This window comes from Linepithema humile, chromosome 5, assembly GCF_040581485.1.
Source record: "Linepithema humile isolate Giens D197 chromosome 5, Lhum_UNIL_v1.0, whole genome shotgun sequence".
NCBI classification, from domain to species: Eukaryota; Metazoa; Arthropoda; class Insecta; order Hymenoptera; family Formicidae; genus Linepithema; species Linepithema humile.
In genome coordinates, this window is record NC_090132.1 from 16,001,623 (window position 1) to 16,022,165 (window position 20,543).

Here is a 20,543-nt window from a genome sequence, read left to right on the forward strand (position 1 = left end):
AACAATTTTTCTTATTGTCTTTATATTTTTTAATATTTAAATTAAAAAATATTTGATTACAACATAAAAAGAAACTTTATAATACTTAAAGAATTAAAGCTTAATCTTTTGTAGAACAAGCCTTTTAATTAAGATTAGCATAACACAATAAAAAAATTAGTTAAACTTAAAATAGAAACAGCAATAAGGCAAAAGTTGTTTAAACATAAAAAAAACTGTAGTTAATATTACAATAATTTGTAAAAGAAATTATTACATAAAATACATTAAAAATAATTAAAACTAATCAGCACATGAAAGCTGCTTTTGAATTAACATGCAAGTTTAGAACTTCTTTCTGTAACATAAATACTTGTGATAAAATGAAATAAATGTTTTTTAACATAAAATTGCGTGTGAAAATTTATTTTGATATGGCGAATATTATTTTGGCATTCATTTAACGCAAAGAATGCAAGAGTACTTGCATAAAAATATAAGGTCATATTTTCATGTATTGAAGTATATGTGCAATTATTCAAAAACTTGAAAATTGCATTAAAGATGTAACATTCATTTGTATTATAAAATAATCACAATAATTGACAATAACATTATTGTGTACATGGATTAAAACCAGTATTTCACTTTCAAGTTTTATTGCCGAAAGCATACAAAATTTATTTTTGTATTATTCACGGCAACAAAAAGACATAACTTTTTGGCACATGTACAATATTGGAAATAAAATATATCGGAATTATACTGGTATTAATCTTCGCTATGCATTAAACTTTTAATATTTATTTCATCTGTCTTCCTGTGTAACTTAATTCTGAGTTAAAAAAAAATAAATAACCTCTTTTCAATATTCTTGTACCATCATTCCTTATGATTAAGTCTTTATTTTAATATTGCTACATTTTGTCAAAATATATATTTGGTGAGGTTTTAACAAAAAAAAAACTAGAAAAATAAAACAAAGAAATAAGTTTTTCAAATTCTCGTTAGCATTGCATAATTTGAAGGAAAAAAAACTAAGATAAATATTTTATATTTTTTAACAATATTAGTCTCTGCATACAAATATAACAGCTATGATTGTCTGATATTGAAATCACGTCTGAAAAGCTAACTTGCATTGATATTCACTCGAGCTAAATGCAAAATTACTTCTAAGTTAATACAAATGCAAGTATTATCTTGTAGCATTGATTGCACACGAAAAAAAAAGCATCTTTTATTAACGTTATATTCCAAGTACATTGTAAAATTTTTACTTGATGATTTTCCACGAGTTTGATAATCAACTCTAATTATCAAACTCGTGGAAAATCATCAAGTAAAAATTTAACAATGTACTTGGAATATAACGTTAATAAAAGATGCTTTTTTTTTCGTGTGCAATCAATGCTACAAGATAATACTTGCATTTGTATTAACTCAGAAGTAATTTTGCATTTAGCTCGAATGAATATCAATGCAAGTTAGCTTTTCAGACGTGATTTCAATATCAGACAGTCTTCATAGCTGTTATATTTGTATGCAGAGACTAATATTGCTAAAAAATATAAAATATTTATCTTAGTTTCTCACCTTATGTAAAGAAATGAAAGTGAAAATAAAGTTAAATATTAATCGAAGGAACATTTATAGATAATACAAAATGTCTGAGAGGGACTGATGTGGTTCAGCTTGAATATTTTGGCCGACTAGATACACAAGCTTGTGTGCGTATTGGCAAGGAGCGGGCACGCGAATCGTACCGGCCCAATTGTAATACAAATGACAAAGTTTATATGTGAGTCGCTGCATGTGGTCAGTCTCCATGTTGGACGTGTCATGAACAACGATATAATGAGTAGGAGTTACTGTACCCTGTCGTACGTTTTGCGGCACAAGGAAGAAGTCGTAATAGTTCCGTCTCGTTATGCAAGAATCAACGACAGTTCCTGGCGCAGGATTTCCCAAACCATTCCTCTACAAATTAAAAATCATCATAATCATAATTAAAATATCAATTATCAATTGTTGAAATATATTAATTGCAGAACTTTTCATCAATGCAACAGGTTTTATATATCAATTGTAACGCAAACACTCACATCTTTGATGAAAATTCGAGTATTGATACGCTTTTGAACCACAATTACGCTGAGTTGCGGTTTATAGTTTTGCGCAATGCGGTTGAACGTCGCCATGAATTGTTTTATTTCATAATTTTGAACGTAACTTATATCGCCATCGCCAACTCCATCTCGAAATATGATTACACGCTCGGGATAATATCCATTATGCTGTCATTTTTAGGAAACAATAAAAAAGAACTTTATAATTTTAGCATTTAAGAGACGCATGATGTATTAATTACCCGTTGAAATGCTTCAATGGCTGAAATAAAGCAAACTTGTAGCATATCCACCAACTCCTGCTTAGATGACTGCATACAAATTTTACTATGCCATTTGGTCAGTTGAGCATCCAAACTTGAGACAAATCCGGCAACACTTTTCCCACTTCCGAACCCAGCATGGTAAACGTCTATACCACACACCATACAATTTTTCTGTTGAACATTATAAGTATTTATTGAACAGAAAAATAAACACAAAAATTTTACAATAAAGCAAAAATTTGTATACCAAAGGTATATTCACTGTCCAAAGTGCTCCTCCTAGTTTGCAATTGATTTGAAGCGCTATCTTTTCCGTGACACTTTTTAATTTGGGCGCTTTGGCAATTGTTTTCGAGATGATGACTTGCGATGGAATAGCCTTTTGTACACAGCATAATCTATAGAAATATAACAGAACAACAAAACATAACTCTGGGGGTTTTTTACTGTTTTAAATTATGTATAAACGCGTAAAATTTTCTATGTACAAAAAATATCAAATTCTTATTCCATAATATAAAATATTTGTACGATATACAAAAATCAACTTACTTCTTTATAGCAGAATACCGATCGGTGCGATTGGTTGGAAACACGATGACTATTAACTCGACGCGGTTAGTAACGTTATTCTGAATTTCTCGCAAGTAAGTCTCGGTTCTGTCATCCCTGAGCATAATCTTTTGTGGCGTATCGACTCGCATACCAATCGCTCCTACAATCTTTTCCAGCATTAATAAGAAATCTTTTACATAAATGTCATCCTTTGAACAATACACGATTTGCCAATTGCTCAAATTGGGCTGAAACACAGAGTGCAACAAATATTTTTCCAAAATTATTCACATCTCAGTTTCAATTCCTCAGTTGATTATTCGTTATACTTACAGTACGCAACACGGGACTTCTTACTGCAGCAGAACTCCAATCTGCAGGCCTGTCATGTGATTTATATGTTTTATTACGCCCGAAACGTATCTCTTCAGGTTCAAGACGTCTCGCGGTAAACTGGACTATGTCAGTGCTTAATTCCAAGCCCCATTCCGATAATAATTCTCGTGTCACTTTATTGCTTTGTACTTGTGTTATAAACCGCTTGATCGTATCACGGCGCTGATTGGGTGACATTTTCGTAACTTCACTTAAATCTTTCATAATAGTGTGATTGGAGCGTATGCCGTCCGTAAGGCCAGCGCAGTAGCTCAATTCCGGAACCAGAAGAATTATTCTTTCCTGCTTCTATAATATTCGAAGGATTTTTTGACAATGTAACAAATTTGTCACGTAACGCGTTCGTATCAACAATAATACGGTATAAAATGTCAAACCACACGAACCTCACCAGTTGTCGTTCTAATTGTAGCACGATGTATCAAAAGAGGTTGTTTTGTGTCACTGATCTCAATATGCCAGTGGTGCTTGTAGTAATCAATTAAAGATATTTGTTCGTCATTCCTGGTAAATACATATTCTGGTGTTTTATCCCAGGCAATGTCATCTATTCGGTACGTCTTGTTATTGTAACGTGTCAATACACTTGTGCCAACTATCTCTTTTACTACAATATCTTTAAAATTATTCCGTGATCGACGAGCAGTCTCAGTTCTACAAAGTAATTATGTGGGGTTAGAATCTAGTCGACTACATTTAATTATAATGCGACTTGATATTTGAAAGAAATTATATAAGACCATCTTACATTAAATCTCGTATTGTGTCCGTTCGCATTACGCGATGTTTGGCGTCTAAGCAAAGTTTTAAGCCACCCTCGTATTCATTTACGGCGGTCACGTAACCAGGCCATACTTCTAATCGATGTTGATTCATGATATGCGCGCCTCTCGGATTAAAATTTTGTCGACCAATACGCACTAACTCAAGTGCACGCATGACGCGATTGAACAGAACATTGAAAAATTGAACATTTTCACTCATTGATTGTTCCTTCTTATAAATGATCGTGAGAGTTACTTCCGATCCATCCATTGGATGTTCAGATTTATAATGCGTAATCTGAAAATTTGACACACATTGCACAATATAACATATGTTGCATTAATAGTATCTTTATCACAAGCTTGAACTTACATTCTGTGGCAGCTTTATTGGTAAAAAAAGTATCATCCCATCAAAAGTTTTTGTTCTTCCTAAACTAACGGAATGTTGGTTGAGCAACTTGCGACGTAATCCTCTTGAATCTATATCTGGTGTAAACTTAACTTCATATTCGAATAGACCTTTGCCGGATTCTATTTTCATATCTATATAATTGGAGAACGTTTCTACTCTGAAAAGGAAAATCTTTATATTGAATGTTGCTACTATCAAATTGTAATAATCTCTCGAGTTAGCACGCGAGTTATTCGACACGGTTTTATTTTTACAAATATTGAAATTTTTTTTACAAATACTTTAAGCATAATCTCATTTTTAAGATTTTATTCTAAAATTATAAATTATAACTTACTTTGTTCCACTTTTGCCTTGGCGACTTATCAGTGTGGTATCTTCGGAAGACTGTACGTCGAGTGCAGGATTATTGTATACCGAAATATCAGCCAATTTTCCTAAAAGTTCTTCAGGATCTTCCTTTCGAACACTTGAGCCATTTGGTTCACTAAAAATAAGAATCTCTTGTTGTAAGCGAGCATTCATATATACATTCTAGATATTACAAAATTTGCCACACTAACCCCATTCTTTTTGCTAAATTTAAGAGAGCACCGCGACCAGCACCTACCGATGAAGAATCTGTAGATTCTGATCGGCTGGTGCTGCTCATCGATCTCAGTAGATCTAATGAAATACGCCCACGTCCTGCACTTGAGCCAAATGAGCTTTGTAGATGAGATGAGGAATGTTCCTCGGATGTTCTGGTCTGATCAGCCGACGAAACGCTAGGCGTTTCTAAGGAATGAGACAATCCTTCATGTCGACGTTGTGTTTGTTTCATCATCTCCAATAGGAAAGAACCCCGTCCTTTTGGGGCAGGTTTATTATCTTTATCCATTTTTTAAGTAGTTCCTGCACTCTCTAAATAGACAAAACAATATTTATTAGAAGATATGTATTAAGTATGCAAAAGAAAAGAATTTTTAGATGATAAAATAGATTATAAAAGATGACATATAAATTTTAGAAATTAGTCTATAAGTCAATGGATAAAATAGTGTGTAAAGAATGATTTGTAAGGAGATGAGTTTGTAATCCTGAAGAGATGCAATAATGAATTGGTGGTTGGGAAAAAATCGTTATATGTTACATTTTATAAATTTTATTGGAAATTATGAATACTACGTGCATGTTCATATTTAAGAGTTATTTATAGTATCTTACTTTGCATACAATATTTCTCCATTTCCTATCTGCTATCAACTATATCTCAGATGTAACATTTGTAACATTCAATGTCCTTTCAAGAAAAATGAAAATAAAATTCAAACTGTGAAACACTAACATCGTATTTTGAGCAAAATAAGAGTTAAATAAATACATGATTACTTTTGTATAATCATATTCAATGTTTTTTTCCTAAAAAATTTGTTTTTAAATTTGTTACATACAATGTTTTTCCAAACACCTATTATCTATATGTATTAATCATTGTTTTATTATTTTATCACCTATATTTGCAATATGCTTAATTATACAACAATCATTGGTATAACTAAGTACTGTACAAATTTTTGAAATTTTTTAAGTAAAAATATATTATTTCCCGGCTTAGTCACTCGCGCCCTGATATTTTTTCTCTCTTCCTTTCTTTCTAATAATTCCTATCAGTACATACTGATTCTCCATATGTGAGAACAATGTACTAAAATTTTCGTACACTTTAAGTATCTCGAACCAGAGATCGGTGTACAAAGTTAACTGTCTCACGTAGATTAATAAATTAATTTCTTTAAGAAAAATTAGAATTTTGCACTAACATCCCGCGACGGCTCTCAATGCCTTTCTATTATATTATTTAAAAATATATTAGATTGAAAAAAAATGTATCATTAACAGATATTAATTTTAAGATATCTCGTTAAAAAACAGAAAGTAAATTGTGCTTGCAAATTTTAGTTTGAAGTACTTACATTCAATCTTATAGAAAAAAACTTGTTAATATGTTTTTTTATTTTACATATGTAGGTATAAATTATATATTTACACAATGCTGTGTGCACATGCATGCGTGCATCTTTTTAACGAGAACACTTAGTATTAGTGAAAAAATCAACATTTTTATTATTTACATTATATTAAAGTTTGCTTTTCAAGGCGACTATTTTCAGCATTGATTAACTTTAACCGACAATTCAAACTTGTCGACAGAATTGCTATCATGAAGAATGAAATATCGTCATTTTTAAATTAAAAAAAATGTTTCTCCTTTGATATCGAGTTTCATTCTTTTCATATTCAATATTCATTTCATTCAAAGTTAATCGACGCTGAAGTCTTCCGAAGAATGTATCGAAAAACCCAAGCTTACTATATATACCAAAGCAATGAACAAAGCGTTCTAGTAATATATTTCTTTATATTCTTTTATTTATTTCATAACAGACTTAAAAAAGGACCACTAAACTTTTTTTAATCTTTAATGTAAACTTATGGAAGTAAGCAATCGTCCAAAAATGGAAACCAAAAATAAGCAATCGTCATAGAAATTCTTGAAATCGATTGTTATATGAAGTATCTATTAGTCGAAAAAAAAAAAACAAATGGAATTTCTGTCTGAAATAAAAACCCATCTAATCGAATATGGTGGATCATTAACCTCATTCCATGTCGGTTTACAGAAGCGTGTGATCCTTCTATACGAACAGTACATGCAAAATCAATGAAACTATTAAAAACATTGTAACTTACTTTAATGCTCTGTATTCAGTAGCTTTTTGAGGAATTCCTCGATATCTGACGTTTTCTGTCGAAGATACCGCACTCTCGGTCGCGTTTCCCTTAGATGTTATCCTTCCGAGAGCACAAAATACACAGAAATTCGTACTCGACTAAAGGCGATTACACATAGAAAAGTTTTAGTCGTAATCATAAGGCATAAGCAGATCGACCAATCACAGTGAGTCACTCGCATTGCTGCTCACTGTAATTGGTCGATTTGCTTACGCCTTACGGTTGCGACAAACTTTTTTTACGTGTAATGGCCTTAAGGATCACAGTACGATTTAAAGCATGAAATAAAAATTCAAAGTACAGCGTCCAAAATTTATTAGGTCCATTCTACAAATAATCGTAAATGCCCCGTCGTCATTCGCGAAGAATGGCAACTACTAATTAAAAAGTGCTATTTCTGATTATTTCTGGTAAAACGGGACATTCTCGACTGGCGACGGGACATTTGCATTGAGCATTTGCGACGCATTGTAGAATGGCCCTTAGCATTTTCGACGGAACGAATTTTTCTTCGCGAATGACGACGAGGCATTTGCGATTACTTGTAGAATGGACCTAATAAATTTCGGACGCTGTACTTTGAATTTTTATTTTATGTTTTAAACGAATTTTGATCGACCGAAGATTGGATTAATGATATCATTGCATCGTCTCCATCAATAAAATATTTGAATTCATAGTAAAATAGTGATCTATGACAATTGCCTAAATACTAAACTTATAAAAAATGATATCATTGAGAAATATTGTAGAATAAAAATTAAAAGTAAAAAATATTCAAATGATAGATTAAACTCTAATTCAGATCAAAGATATAAAAACAGATAACATTCCTATTGCTAATAAAGAAACAAGATTGTTTATAATTTAGGTACATATGCATATATGTACATTTTGTAGACTCAAGAAAATCTATAAAATATAATTTATTTAAATTATTTATTAAAAGTTGATTAGACAATCACAATATTACAGATTTTGTTATTTTTATTAGCTTCGCACAATATTGGTTTCTCTTGCTTAATATTAATATAAATGATTTGGTAAAGCCTTATTTATCAAAACAAAATGAAATAAATAACGAGTTTATTATATTAGAAATGTAAATGTTACTTTCTTTTATTCTATAGATTATTTATATTTAAAATGCGGAAGACATTGTAACATAGTAATGTATTAAAAATTGTGCTAAAAAATATATATATATTTGCAAAAAAAATAGCTTTAATGCTGTTAATAGTCGATAATCATATCTTTTTTTTTTCTTCGAACAAAAATTATTTATTCTATACGTTTTGAATACAATAACATATATATTTTGCAATAAAACATAAAAACTTTTTTGAAAATAGTTATATTATTTGTAACTAAAATTCTATTTTACAGCACTGTACGGAAGTCAGCAAAAACAATTTCAAGTATGATAAGCTGAAATAGGCCTTTATAAAAGCATAATTTAGATTTTCTCACAAAATGTATTGTATATTATAGCATTTTTTAATGACAAATTAGTTCCATAAATCATTGACAAAGATTTCTGTTATGATCAGATTCGTAGAAAAAAAAATTGCATACAAAATATTTTTCAAGTGGTTAGAAAAAGAATTGATTTGTAAAGAGTTATATAAAAGCTGCTAAAAACACTTCTTAATTGGTGATTCCAATAATCACTTGTTAATTGGTGATAATAATGAACATCATCTTGTTAATATATTACATTAGTATTGCTGTAATATGTGCTGTAATTAAAAAATAATTATAAATTTGTATGGAAAGATGCTCATAATTTTTCTTTATATAAATAAGAATGCAGAAATAATTATATTAAATGATTATAATTGCGAAATATATATATTTATATATAAAACTATATATTTAATCTATAAGATGTAAAAGTATTATAAAAGCAATCAATGACTGTTCTTCAATTAGTATGCTTAATGATTCTTTGTAACTTGGTAATAAGATATTTTAATTTAGAAATTGTTAGAAAAGAGAAATTAAACACAAATTTGAGAATTTTCCATATAAACTATAATAAATAGATGATATAGATCTATAAATGGTCTTATTTATAAATGGATCAATAGATATATATCTTTAAAGAAGAAGTAATAAAACTTTTCCTTTTCGATTGGTAAAGATTAGATACTTAAACATCATGTTGGCAGACACATAAGTTTGTTTAACTCTGTGTTTGTAATGTTTAACACTTAATATTTTTCTTTCATCACTATATGTAATACAAAGCGTTTGAAAAATGATATCAAATATTTTTTCTATTTATTCCTCTCATTAAAAATATATATGAAAAATTTATATATAAATATTTCAATTTATTACATTACTTATTGTTTTATCTTTGGTAAAATCTGAAAAACAGATGTTTTACAGCTAAAGAATTATTTCAAAAACTCTCAAGAACGCATCAAGCTATTAATATAATTTTCTACTGAAATGCTCTATTATCTATTGTTCAAAATTTTTGCAACATGTATATATAACCATCTTTTCTGATCGATTTAATGAGAGGATTAAGTTCGGAGACTATTTGACATCAACTCTTTGAACTTTACAAATTGTTTGTAAAGTCCTAAAATTATACTGAATAATACCTGAGGTATTTACCTTTATAATCTCAAAATGTATTTATCTAACAAAAACAAAAAAACGTTTACAATAATAGTTTGAAATTTTTCTTTGCTCGAATTTTAAACTCAACTCATACAAGAGACAACAGGTATGGTCGTTTCTTTAAGTTATTTATCTATGTTTCTCATGTAAAATCTATGGTTTGAAAATGTGAAATAATGAAATATTATATCTTATTATATGTGTCACTTCAATTCACAATGATTTGGAATGATTTTGGAAATATACCACCAAGGGTTAGGTCGCATTTCATCCGTGTTTGTTGAATATGTACATTAAACAAACTAATATCTTTAATCAGCCTTACGTGGCTTGCGCTTGCGAACATTGGGACTACTAGGATCAGCTTTTGTATCTTTATCTTTTTCACTCGCTTCAAGTTCCTTTGCCTCAGATTCCTTTGCTTCAGATTCCTTTGCTTCAGATTCCTTTGCTTCAGATTCCTTTGCTTCAGGTTCCTCTACTTCAGACTCCTCTTCATCCACTAAGTCGTCGCCAACGTTTTCCGCAATTTCATCCTCGTCTGAATTTCTCTCTTGTGTAGAATCAGATGTACCATCTTTTTTTTTGCCTTGCTGTTGTATCGGTTTTGGTGGATAAATAACATCGATCAAGCATACGATAACCTGTGTAAAACAATATAACTAAAAATAATAATTTTGTATTTATTATCTATATAAATTTTATCATATACAATATGTATCACTTACCAATCCCAATATTGCACCCAAAATAATCGTCATAAGAGCAAAAATCAAATAACTACCCCAAGTAGGTAATCCAAAATCCTCTAAAAGTTTGTTGTGAATAACCTAGAATTAAAAAAACGATATAGAAATTTTCCTCTGCTACTGATAATTTTACAGCTGCGAGAATTAAAGCAAGCAATATCAATTTTACAATAAATGTTTTATAATGTACATATATACTCACTCGTAATACTTGAGACAATTTAAAGAATTGACTTAAAATTGACATGTGGTATGAAGTTGGACTTTTCCAACTAGGAATTGGGTCTACTTTTGTCCATGTCTTTTTGGATACAAATTCAATTAACGAGGCTTTATCCCTTGGACTTTTATATTGCCTGAACACCCCATCATTTACACTAAAAATTACAAAAATATCTTAAGATATGTTTGGCAAAAAATATAGGATGCGATATGGATTATAAATAACTTACTGAAATATTGTAGGTAAAGCTGTAACCATAAATCTGCCACTAAGGCCGGGAGAATCTGTTACATCTATCTTTCCAACATTAATATTAAGATCTTTTTTCGACAATGCAAGATGTTCCCAAATAGGTTCAAGTGCTTTACATGCAGGACACCATGGAGCATAACTAATAAATATATAATTTGTGAGAAAATTTAACATGTTATTATATATACATGTAACAAAATAATGTACGAGAAAATGTAATATAAATATAAATAAATCTTTTTGCAGTATTATTAATTATGAGTATGGATATATCACATCTCAAACAAATTTAATTATATAATTTTGTATTTTCCATTTCATAAGAATTTTATGTTCATTAATAGTAGCTAAATTTGAATATTGTTTTTGACACGCCATCAAGTATGACGATATCGACTCGTTCGTGGCCGAACTTACAATTCAACCATCCATTCTCCCTTGAGCATAAGTTCCCAATTGTCCTCGTTAAGTTGTTCCACGAAGCTGCTCTTCGTTTGCTGCTGTGCGTTCGCACTTGTATAAGCAAGCAACAACGCGATGTAGATACAAAGTATAGGATTCATCCTGGCGAACGACATTTTAATCTCTTCAATAACTTTAACCACTCACCGGCACCGCGCACGACGCACGACGCCGACAAACGTAATCATGGGAGTTGTGTCGTCGACAATCATAGACCATGAATACAATTAGAATGGAAACAACTGTAAGATTTGTTAAACTAACAGGTAAACTTACTAGCTCACATATGTGTAAAATCATCCAATCACATCTAATATAAAGGTCAAATAATATAGTACTTTTTTATATTTAACATCTGATTGATGCATTTCTCACCATGAAATTATGCAAATTGACTGAATGTTTCTCACAAGCAGAGAGATTACAAGTTATATCAATCTAGTTATTTTTTACATTTATAATGGTAACTGTGGTAACTAGATTGCAATCTACACAAGTGTCCAAAGTGTCCGAGTAAATATTGCTGGTATTTCAAATATTTTATTTATACACATTTTTCTCAATTGGCAGGTGTTTGACATGACATTTCTTGAAAAGAAATCGAAGTAAACGTATGTGCAAATTAAAATTAAACCTCAAAGATTTATATTTATCGTCAGAAGAATTATACTTGAATATACTTGTAATTCTATAAAACTTTTGCAATTTTTTAGTTTAATTTGTTGTTATTTTCAAGATTTTTCAATTTTTGTAGGTGTAGCAACATGTCAGCGGTATATCCAACTTTACCAAAATTGGCAGTGAGAGACAGCATGGATGATGATGATCTTACCGACATTGATGATGAGGTATTCATTAGGGATGGGAAAAACGGTGGATTAAAGTTAGATGACGATGGCGGAGTCAAACGACCTTTAATGGCACCACGCAGAAAATGCAAAAAGTCTTGTAACTTCCAGACCCATAAATTCCCATATAAAGCACTTTTCCTGCCATTGTGCTATGGGATGATAGTAATTTTAATATTAGGTTTAATCGTACTTTGTACATTCACCGCAAATACATTCCCAATGCCATTAACTATATTGAAAAATTGGTTGTCACATGAGCTAAAGGATTCTGTAAACAAATCAGAGATAATTCCATGTACATCGCTCTCGTCAAAAGTTTTGTGGACCAGATCATTGCCAAAATTAACTTCTGAGGCTCCTCTTAGAAGCAATGATGTCAACTCTGATGGAATTGAAGATATTATTGTGGGATTTAGCACAGGTACAAAACCAAAACGTTTATTCTATCAATAGATGTCTTTTGTTATTATTATTGTTATTTTAATATTTTTTTGCTTTTTTAGTTGATTTAAAATTTCTTGCTATTGTATATTAAGTTGCATTGTGATATGTGATTTGTTTACTTTTATTTTGCTTGCCTTTTTACAGATTTTGGTTTCACAGTTACATGATGTTTCTTACAATGTCTAAGGTGAATAATTAATTTTATTTTGTGATAAAATTAATTAATTAATTGATAAAACAGTTGTTAATTTATAAATTTAGGTTTGGATACAATGGATGCTCCAGAATACATTTGTACTATATATTTTGAGAGACAAATGCCGTGTTTAGGCGGTGTACTGGCATTGAATGGCAAAACGGGCGAAACTATTTGGACACATTGGACTGCTCATGCGATATTTTCCGTTGACTGTGGCGTAGACTTGACAGACGACAAGATTAAAGATTGTGTTATATCTGGACGCGGTGGGATACTACAAGCCATTAATGGTCATGATGGTTCCCTCATATGGGAAATTCCCATTCAAGATCCCGCGATGTTGTCAGAGCAGCAAAGGATTGTAGATGTCTACGATGCGAGATTTATAGCGGACGCGGACGGCGATGGTATTGGCGACGTAATAGCCTCACACGCCATGCAGTCGGACGACACCCGGGCGAGCAATGTACTCGTAATATCAGGGAAAAGTGGAAAAACTATACGCGATGTTAATTTACCAAATACAGAACTGCTGTTCGTAGCGCCACAAATTCTGGTGCATCCTGACGGAGAAAACATATTTGTTCTAGCTACAAGTAGTCAGGAAGAGGCTGGTGGATTATACATAGTGTCCCAAGCTAATATATTTTACGGTGATTTAGGCGATTTGGTATGTATAACAGTATAGCGTAAAATCTGTATGAAATTTAATCGTAGAAAAATGATTTTATTCATTAATTTCTTTTTATTGTAGAAATTACGAAAGCTTCATCATAATACAGGAAAAGGTGCGCTGTTACCGCCGATTTTGATCGATATTACGTCGGACGGAATCGAAGATATTGTCGCGGCCATGTTTAATTCTACGATTATGGCGTACAATGGATCAACGTTTGAGCCTATCTGGAATTACACGTTCCCCAATTCGGAAATAATTAGCATTCCAATTCCTGGCTATTACAACGACGACGATATACCGGACTTCATGGTGAAGCATCAGATAGGTAGTGGTTTTCTTACATATTATTATACCGTAGCCACAGTAATAGACGGCCGTAACGGACAGCCTTTGCTCGAGAAACGGATGGAGGACGGTTTAAGTAGACAAATGTCCGGATTATCGATTACCGTGGACGGATTTGGTAACGATTGGTTTTTGCATTGGTCCGCCGACTGTTTAAATTACGAGGGGGTCAAGGAGAAATATCAGTTCTTGAAAGGTCAAAGTCTCGTGTCGCAAACCCGCGCGGATCTCTGTCGATTGAGATTCAATTCGACGCTCGCTACCAAGCTGCTGGCTTTGAGCCAGCACGTTGGCCCACCGGGGATACCGCTGTATTTCTCAGAGGACTGGAAGTTTTTGGAGTTCAACAATTCCATCGATCCACGGAAAGAAGCGGAGAAGTATTTGGACGCCCATCCTCAATTCGAGATCATGGACTCTTACGCAGACTTGCCGCTCGTTTCCGAGAGATCGCCGAAGATGCACAAAAACCATCGGAAGGATAGTATCTTCAAGCATAAGGATAATTTACTCGCAGAAATTGGCAAGTACGACTCGGATGCGGTATACGAAAACTTTAATGAATTCAAGAGCCACAAAAAGCATAATCCCGTTCAGGACGACGTCGCAGAAAATCTGGATTTGGAGCAAGCGTGGAAGCACGACAATGAATGGACGGGAGATAATTTACCATCAGATAAAGAGTATGACGGCTTATACGGAGGTGTTGATGGTAACAACGAAGACTCGGAACAAAATGCAGATTACTCGCAAACCGAAATGCGAGAGCAGAGGAGCGTCACTGCTGGAGTTGAAAGTTCGGTAAATATTTCTCACGGAGAACATGACTCCAAAGAAATAAGCGATTACTTAATATTGTCCGAGTCGACGCAACGTAATACGCGATTGAATAACGAGGATATTGAGAAGAAGGGAATGGAAGAATTCAGCAACAAAGAAAACGACTTAATAAACAAAACTGATACGATGAATGTATCAATGATGTTAATTCCAAAACTTCAAGAAGAGACATCGTCAACTGTATCGAACGACGAATTGAGTATCAATGAAACTACTACAATACAAAGCTCATTAAATGCATCGGTCACCACAAGCGAATCGATCGGAACGAATGCAAATCTCAGCTCTGAAATGCCGGAAAGCGCACACACTGAAACGTCAAGTGTTACGAAAGGCCAAATAATTACCGGTCATCCAGCTATAACTGTCACTACTGATAAAACTGCAGATGTGACGCAGCGAAAACAGATTTATAAGCATAGTTTCCCCAATATTGTGCAAGATGCAGACGATGATGCTAGTATAGAAAAAGTGTTCAAACGGGAGTCGCTAAAAAATCAAAATAACGGCAAAATTTATAAGAAGCAATCGCTGATATTCTCATCGATAGCGAATAAAGAATATAAAATTCGACAAAAGCGGAGAACGAAACTGAAGTCTGAAAGTGATGGTGGTAATCAATCGAACGGTGTCAACGGTATTCAGAGACAGCCACCAACTGGAATTCTCTTACCGTCTATCGACGAATCTAAAGGCAAGACTTCGATAGACTTAGTGTTTTCTACATTCTGGCTACCAGCGTCCGAGGTGTCTCTGATCTTGTCTCAAGTAGATTTGGAATGTATTCATAGGAAGAAAGCATTGTCGAGTAAGCTGCAGTACAAAAAGGACGATGACATAATCAGCGAATGCTTATCCGAGCGGGGCGTTAATTATAGATTATATCAGGAATCAATGGATAGGGAAAATACGAAAATTGCACTCGGTCAAATGACAATATACCGAATAAAGCTGGAGTGCGTATGTCCGGAGGACATGTTACCTAATCAAACTTGTAGAAATATCTCATCACATCAAAGCTGGCCCGAGCATCTAGGTACTTCTGGAAATGGCTACTTTAAGCCGTTACGCGCGTAAATGAAATATTTGAAGAGATTAGATCGTGTCAAGCTACATGAATTATTGAGAAAATTCACTATAACACTCTTACGGAGTCATTAATGATTAATGGAATTAAAGAATAACTTTATGCATTGTTTGTAAAAGTATACAGTAACAATCATAATTATAATCAATTGTTATACAAATGTAATTTATATTAATATTTACATGCATATTTCTTCGTGGAATAGATAGATATGTATGTATTTGTACATATAAAAATATTGCTGTTTATAGTCCTCGCAACTAAAATTTCTTTGGTTTTTTTCTAAGAAACAAGTACAATATTTGTCTGCGCAATTTTCTTAAATTTACATCTCTATTAAGGAAATTAATTACATATCGTCTAATCGTATTTGCCGATAATTAAATATTTTTTAGGATGGAATTATAAATAAAAAGGAAATTGTGTGCCAAAGTCGATTTCGATCATTTTTTTTTTTTTTTTACGATATGTAAAAATATATGTTTTAAAGTAATTTACTTTTGCATAAAAATTGTTAATACAATTTGCAACGTTAAAAATATATATTATATTAGTAAAAGGTTAAATATGATTACGATATCCATACGAATATAAATATAATGATAATCAAAGTTTATGTAACTGTATAGAGATCGATGCCGATGTTAATTGTATTAGCAGATACGAATAATCTGTATGATTAACGAGAAATCTTTTGGTGCTACCAATTTATGTGCGTTATGTGCATTTTCTATAATTTATGAAAAAAATTAATATGTATTATCAATAATTAATAATTTATAAAGACGTTACTAATAATTAAATTTATGGAAGACGTTACTATCTTTAAAAATGCATTAATTATGTTTGCAGGATGACATAAGTAGACATTTAATCACTGTTAAGTGTAATGCAAATATATATTCGAAGAATATAAAATATACATTAACGATCAACTAATGTTATTATTTATTCTTTCCATGCACTTTTTTATGAAGTTAATTCGCGCTTTAATCCGCTGCTATGCAATTGTTTGATCAATACTGGAATATTAGATAGTTCAAGACAGTTGTGAATATGACAGTTGATTCTTCATAATTACAGCGTATAATACACAGCAATTAAATACAGTGCAGATTATGGCGAGAAGAAACATGAAACGTCGTAAGATACATATCTTATAAGTTTAACGATTAATCGAAAATTGACAATTTTTTTGATTAGTGGACCATGTTTACACTGTGTGCAGTGTAAATAACTATTTCAGATTATCAAAAGCTTTGAAGACCAATCTCTTTGTAAGTATTTCTCGATTAATGGAGCACAACAATGATTTAAAACATTGAAAACACAGCGTATGAATTGTATTTCTTAAATTATTCAATTTATTAACATTATTTTGCAAAAATATCAATATCCTGAATCTCCAAACAGCGAAGAATCTCAAGATTATAGAGACAACTTAAAATACAAGTTGTGCGATTATTCTTTAAATCTTGGGTAAGTATTTATCGTTTTTGTTCTCTTATCAAATTCTGTACATTAAAATATTCATTTTGATACTTTGAAATTCTAACATTTACCTTCAATTTTATTAAATTTACAGAAAAATGGCTGTACGAAGCGAGGCAGTTGGAGTCACGGGCGAAAGTATGTACAAACGTTTTCGGAGACCGATGATACCATTTGCAGCGCCAAAGATACAAACTGCAGACTGCAGCAGTCCACGCTACTTAGAACACAAGATACTAAGTGGAATTTTGCAAAGCACACGAAGACAATGTTACACCGCATCGCCTAAGTTGGAACAGCTGAGAAACGCGGAAACGCAAACAGATTACAGAGAAAGCGAGACGCAAACCGAGCCTTGGGAACCGCCATACAAAGTTATTCCAGGTACATTATATTTTATATAAAATTCAAAAACTCAGAATTGTAGTGGGAGAAGAGAAATAAATGAAGAAAAATAAAACTCGAGATGACGGAACGAGAACTTGTAGAAAAATCACAACTTCTGTTCAGGTCACAATCCTGAAATATTGACGTTGGCCAATTTAACTTGGAAACATGGATTACCCGCGGGTATCCACGAGGTGCATATTATCAACAGGATGCGGATGAAAAGAGCTTGGGAGGCTATTGCCCCGCCGATGGATACTCCAGCGAATATAAAGATGCGGAGCTCGATAATAACTGCCTTGGAAGTTGAAGAATGGGCGTTCCGGGAGTCAGTGAGTGACGAATCTCGATTAGATCGTCTATCATTTTATATTTCTTTGTTACGTAACTGTGTAATAAACATTAGGAGATCCAATTTATAATGGATTTGCGATTAAATCTGATGAGGAACCTTTTACAAGACCGCGAGTCGAAGTATGAGACGAAAGTGCGAGGCCGTTTCAATAGACTCCAGGATAAATTGGGGAAACGTCGGAACGACCAAGTCGACACTATCAGGCAGAATCTTAAACGAAATCTGCGGAAATTAAACAAACTGCATCGCGACAAGCAAGAGCCTCGCAAATCCGACATAATCGAGCGGCTTACTGATCCCAAGTCCGACTTGTATGCGCCGCAGATGCGTCTTGGCGAGCATTCTGAAAGACGGCACGAAACATTACGGAAGCGATTTCTAAGTGAGAGCTACATCGATCGTGAGTATAATCAGTTCCAATTCAACATTAACATTTCGTGTAATTATTACTATTCAATTTCTCGCAATTGTTGCTTAGAAGAAGAAGATACGACGCTCAGCTGGTTGCCGACCATCGAGGAACCGAAAGCGATCAAGTCTAAACCTATAGACATTTGTATACGAGAAACGAGATGGACGGAGGAGAAACTGGAACAGCTCCATTCCGACCTGAAGGCCATTCGGATGAACGTCAAATCCGTAGATGTGATTCCAAGATTGATGAAGCGTAAATACAAACAGTCGCCTTTGCCCGTTACACCACGCAGATCGGGCGTATGGGACAGTAAACAGAAACAGCGGGAGGAGTCTGCTACATTTATTCAGAAATTTGTTAGAGGCAGAGCGATACAATGTCTGGTAAAAATTGTCAATGATTCATCGTGTGACATTCATTTAAAAACAGAGATTTTTCTAATAAAGATCTTACAGATGCACGAAGACCGCGATAGATGCAAGGATTTTATCAGAGAATTACAATCGACTCATGCGCGCGATCAGGAGAGTCAAGAGAAGCATCAAGAAGAAAGGATGTATATCGAATTGCAACGACTACGAAACGAGCAGTCGATTCAAGGAGATCGTTTGCGCGAAATTCTCAATTCTTTGGAAGGAAAGACAGTCTGTGGAACATTAGATTTCCTGAGTAAGGTAAGCTTCGTAAAATTTTTTGTTAGAACAGTTTGCTCCCTTCTCTTTCTTATCATTTCCAGAAGCTGATGAGATTAGAGGACGAACGTAGAGCCCATGCCTTTGCCTTACTTACCGAAAGAGAAAAATGTATGCAGGAAGCTGCTGAAACTGATACACAACAACAAGAAAGTTGTAGACGAGAAGAATTTGACAAAATATTCAAACAAGTTGCGAAAATAAATCAGGATTCGGTAGAAGCTTACTTGGAGGACGTTATAAGTGAAGGAATTGATTGGATATCCGATAAAACAGCTGAAGAACATGTTTTAGAACTTTGCGATAAGGCGGATGTCATAGCTAAATATTCCTTAGACAAGTAAGATATGCATTGATCACTAATAGATACAAACAAATATCGTTGAAACAATTTATAAAAAAACGGTGATACTTTCGCAGTGCGAATAAATTGACAGAGGAGGAATTGGTAGCGGATATGATTTATAATTTTATTTTACCTGAAGTGGAAAAGCATAACATAAGAAGACAAATTCACGATGAACAACAAAATTGTATGCAGAATGAGAAAATTTCAGACTTGTCATCTTCTGAACCATCACTAATTATGGATCAAGAAATTTGTATAAAAAATAAGGATGTACGAGCAATTAGCGTGGTTAATACAGTAAGAATCGATAATTTGCTCATATAGTGCAATTTCTTTTTTATGTAAAAACATTTATTTTCTTTTTAGGAACTAAATATTGAGAATGAAGAAATAAAATTTCTAATCCACAAAACAGATACTGAAGATAAAAAGCAAGAAGATTTAGAAACGGATTTAAAGAGCAATTTTTTAATTGAAGATGAATAAAAATTTGTATCGGAAATTAAGAAGACTATACAATAAAGGCTTTTTGAAGTTCTTAGCTCTTTTCCGATATTAAAAATTAATTATTGGTTGTAATTGTATTGCAGAAATTGACCGTAGTATATTAAATTTTATCAATATAATTGAATTCATGAGTTATGAGAATCCAAACTAATATAAATATATTTAATATTTTAATTTCATCAATATAACATATTCTTATTGCTCCTTTTTAAATCTGGAGATTCGATCAAATCAGTGAAATTATTATTAATACTTTTTTTAATAACAACCATATTTTACTGTGATATCTATTTTGTTGTCTTT

General features: G+C 32.6%; 4 protein-coding genes across 11 annotated transcripts; 2 read left to right on the forward strand and 2 right to left on the reverse strand.

The window, feature by feature from the left end:
• Window positions 1-609: 609 nt before the first annotated feature.
• On the reverse strand, window positions 610-7,397 carry AGO3 (Argonaute 3). Its single transcript, XM_012379253.2, has 12 exons — window positions 7,238-7,397; window positions 5,068-5,407; window positions 4,842-4,991; window positions 4,463-4,661; window positions 4,074-4,387; window positions 3,712-3,979; window positions 3,263-3,613; window positions 2,927-3,177; window positions 2,622-2,772; window positions 2,351-2,545; window positions 2,085-2,276; window positions 610-1,959 (listed from the first exon to the last, which is right to left on the reverse strand). Exons 2-12 carry the CDS (start codon window positions 5,382-5,384, stop codon window positions 1,630-1,632), a joined length of 2,718 nt encoding a protein of 905 aa, XP_012234676.1. The 5' UTR covers window positions 5,385-5,407; window positions 7,238-7,397; the 3' UTR covers window positions 610-1,629.
• An 804-nt stretch (window positions 7,398-8,201) lies between these two features.
• LOC105679315 (thioredoxin-related transmembrane protein 1) lies at window positions 8,202-11,815 on the reverse strand. Of its 2 annotated transcripts, none has more exons than XM_012379246.2 (5): window positions 11,555-11,815; window positions 11,115-11,276; window positions 10,865-11,039; window positions 10,642-10,743; window positions 8,202-10,575 (listed from the first exon to the last, which is right to left on the reverse strand). In XM_012379246.2, exons 1-5 carry the CDS (start codon window positions 11,713-11,715, stop codon window positions 10,225-10,227), a joined length of 951 nt encoding a protein of 316 aa, XP_012234669.1. In that variant the 5' UTR covers window positions 11,716-11,815; the 3' UTR covers window positions 8,202-10,224. The 2 variants fall into 2 exon arrangements, with proteins under 2 accessions (XP_012234669.1, XP_012234670.1); XM_012379247.2 differs by having other exon boundaries at window positions 8,202-10,557; window positions 11,555-11,813.
• A 210-nt stretch (window positions 11,816-12,025) lies between these two features.
• LOC105679323 (uncharacterized) lies at window positions 12,026-16,979 on the forward strand. Of its 4 annotated transcripts, none has more exons than XM_012379259.2 (4): window positions 12,026-12,125; window positions 12,354-12,871; window positions 13,156-13,763; window positions 13,848-16,979. In XM_012379259.2, the coding sequence occupies exons 2-4, from the start codon at window positions 12,364-12,366 to the stop codon at window positions 16,032-16,034; spliced, it is 3,303 nt and encodes a 1,100-aa protein (XP_012234682.2). In that variant the 5' UTR covers window positions 12,026-12,125; window positions 12,354-12,363; the 3' UTR covers window positions 16,035-16,979. The 4 variants fall into 4 exon arrangements, with proteins under 4 accessions (XP_012234682.2, XP_012234681.2, XP_067212080.1 ...); XM_012379258.2 differs by having other exon boundaries at window positions 12,058-12,210; XM_067355979.1 differs by lacking the exon at window positions 12,026-12,125 and adding an exon at window positions 12,263-12,281.
• Window positions 16,980-17,131: 152 nt separating this feature from the next.
• LOC105679320 (cilia- and flagella-associated protein 91) lies at window positions 17,132-20,364 on the forward strand. Of its 4 annotated transcripts, none has more exons than XM_012379256.2 (8): window positions 17,132-17,919; window positions 18,046-18,254; window positions 18,329-18,677; window positions 18,756-19,075; window positions 19,148-19,366; window positions 19,429-19,724; window positions 19,805-20,030; window positions 20,100-20,364. In XM_012379256.2, exons 1-8 carry the CDS (start codon window positions 17,634-17,636, stop codon window positions 20,217-20,219), a joined length of 2,025 nt encoding a protein of 674 aa, XP_012234679.1. In that variant the 5' UTR covers window positions 17,132-17,633; the 3' UTR covers window positions 20,220-20,364. The 4 variants fall into 4 exon arrangements, with proteins under 4 accessions (XP_012234679.1, XP_067212081.1, XP_012234678.1 ...); XM_067355980.1 differs by having other exon boundaries at window positions 17,132-17,321; window positions 17,458-17,523; window positions 17,630-17,919; window positions 18,329-19,366; XM_012379255.2 differs by having other exon boundaries at window positions 18,329-19,075.
• The last annotated feature ends 179 nt before the right edge of the window (window positions 20,365-20,543 follow it).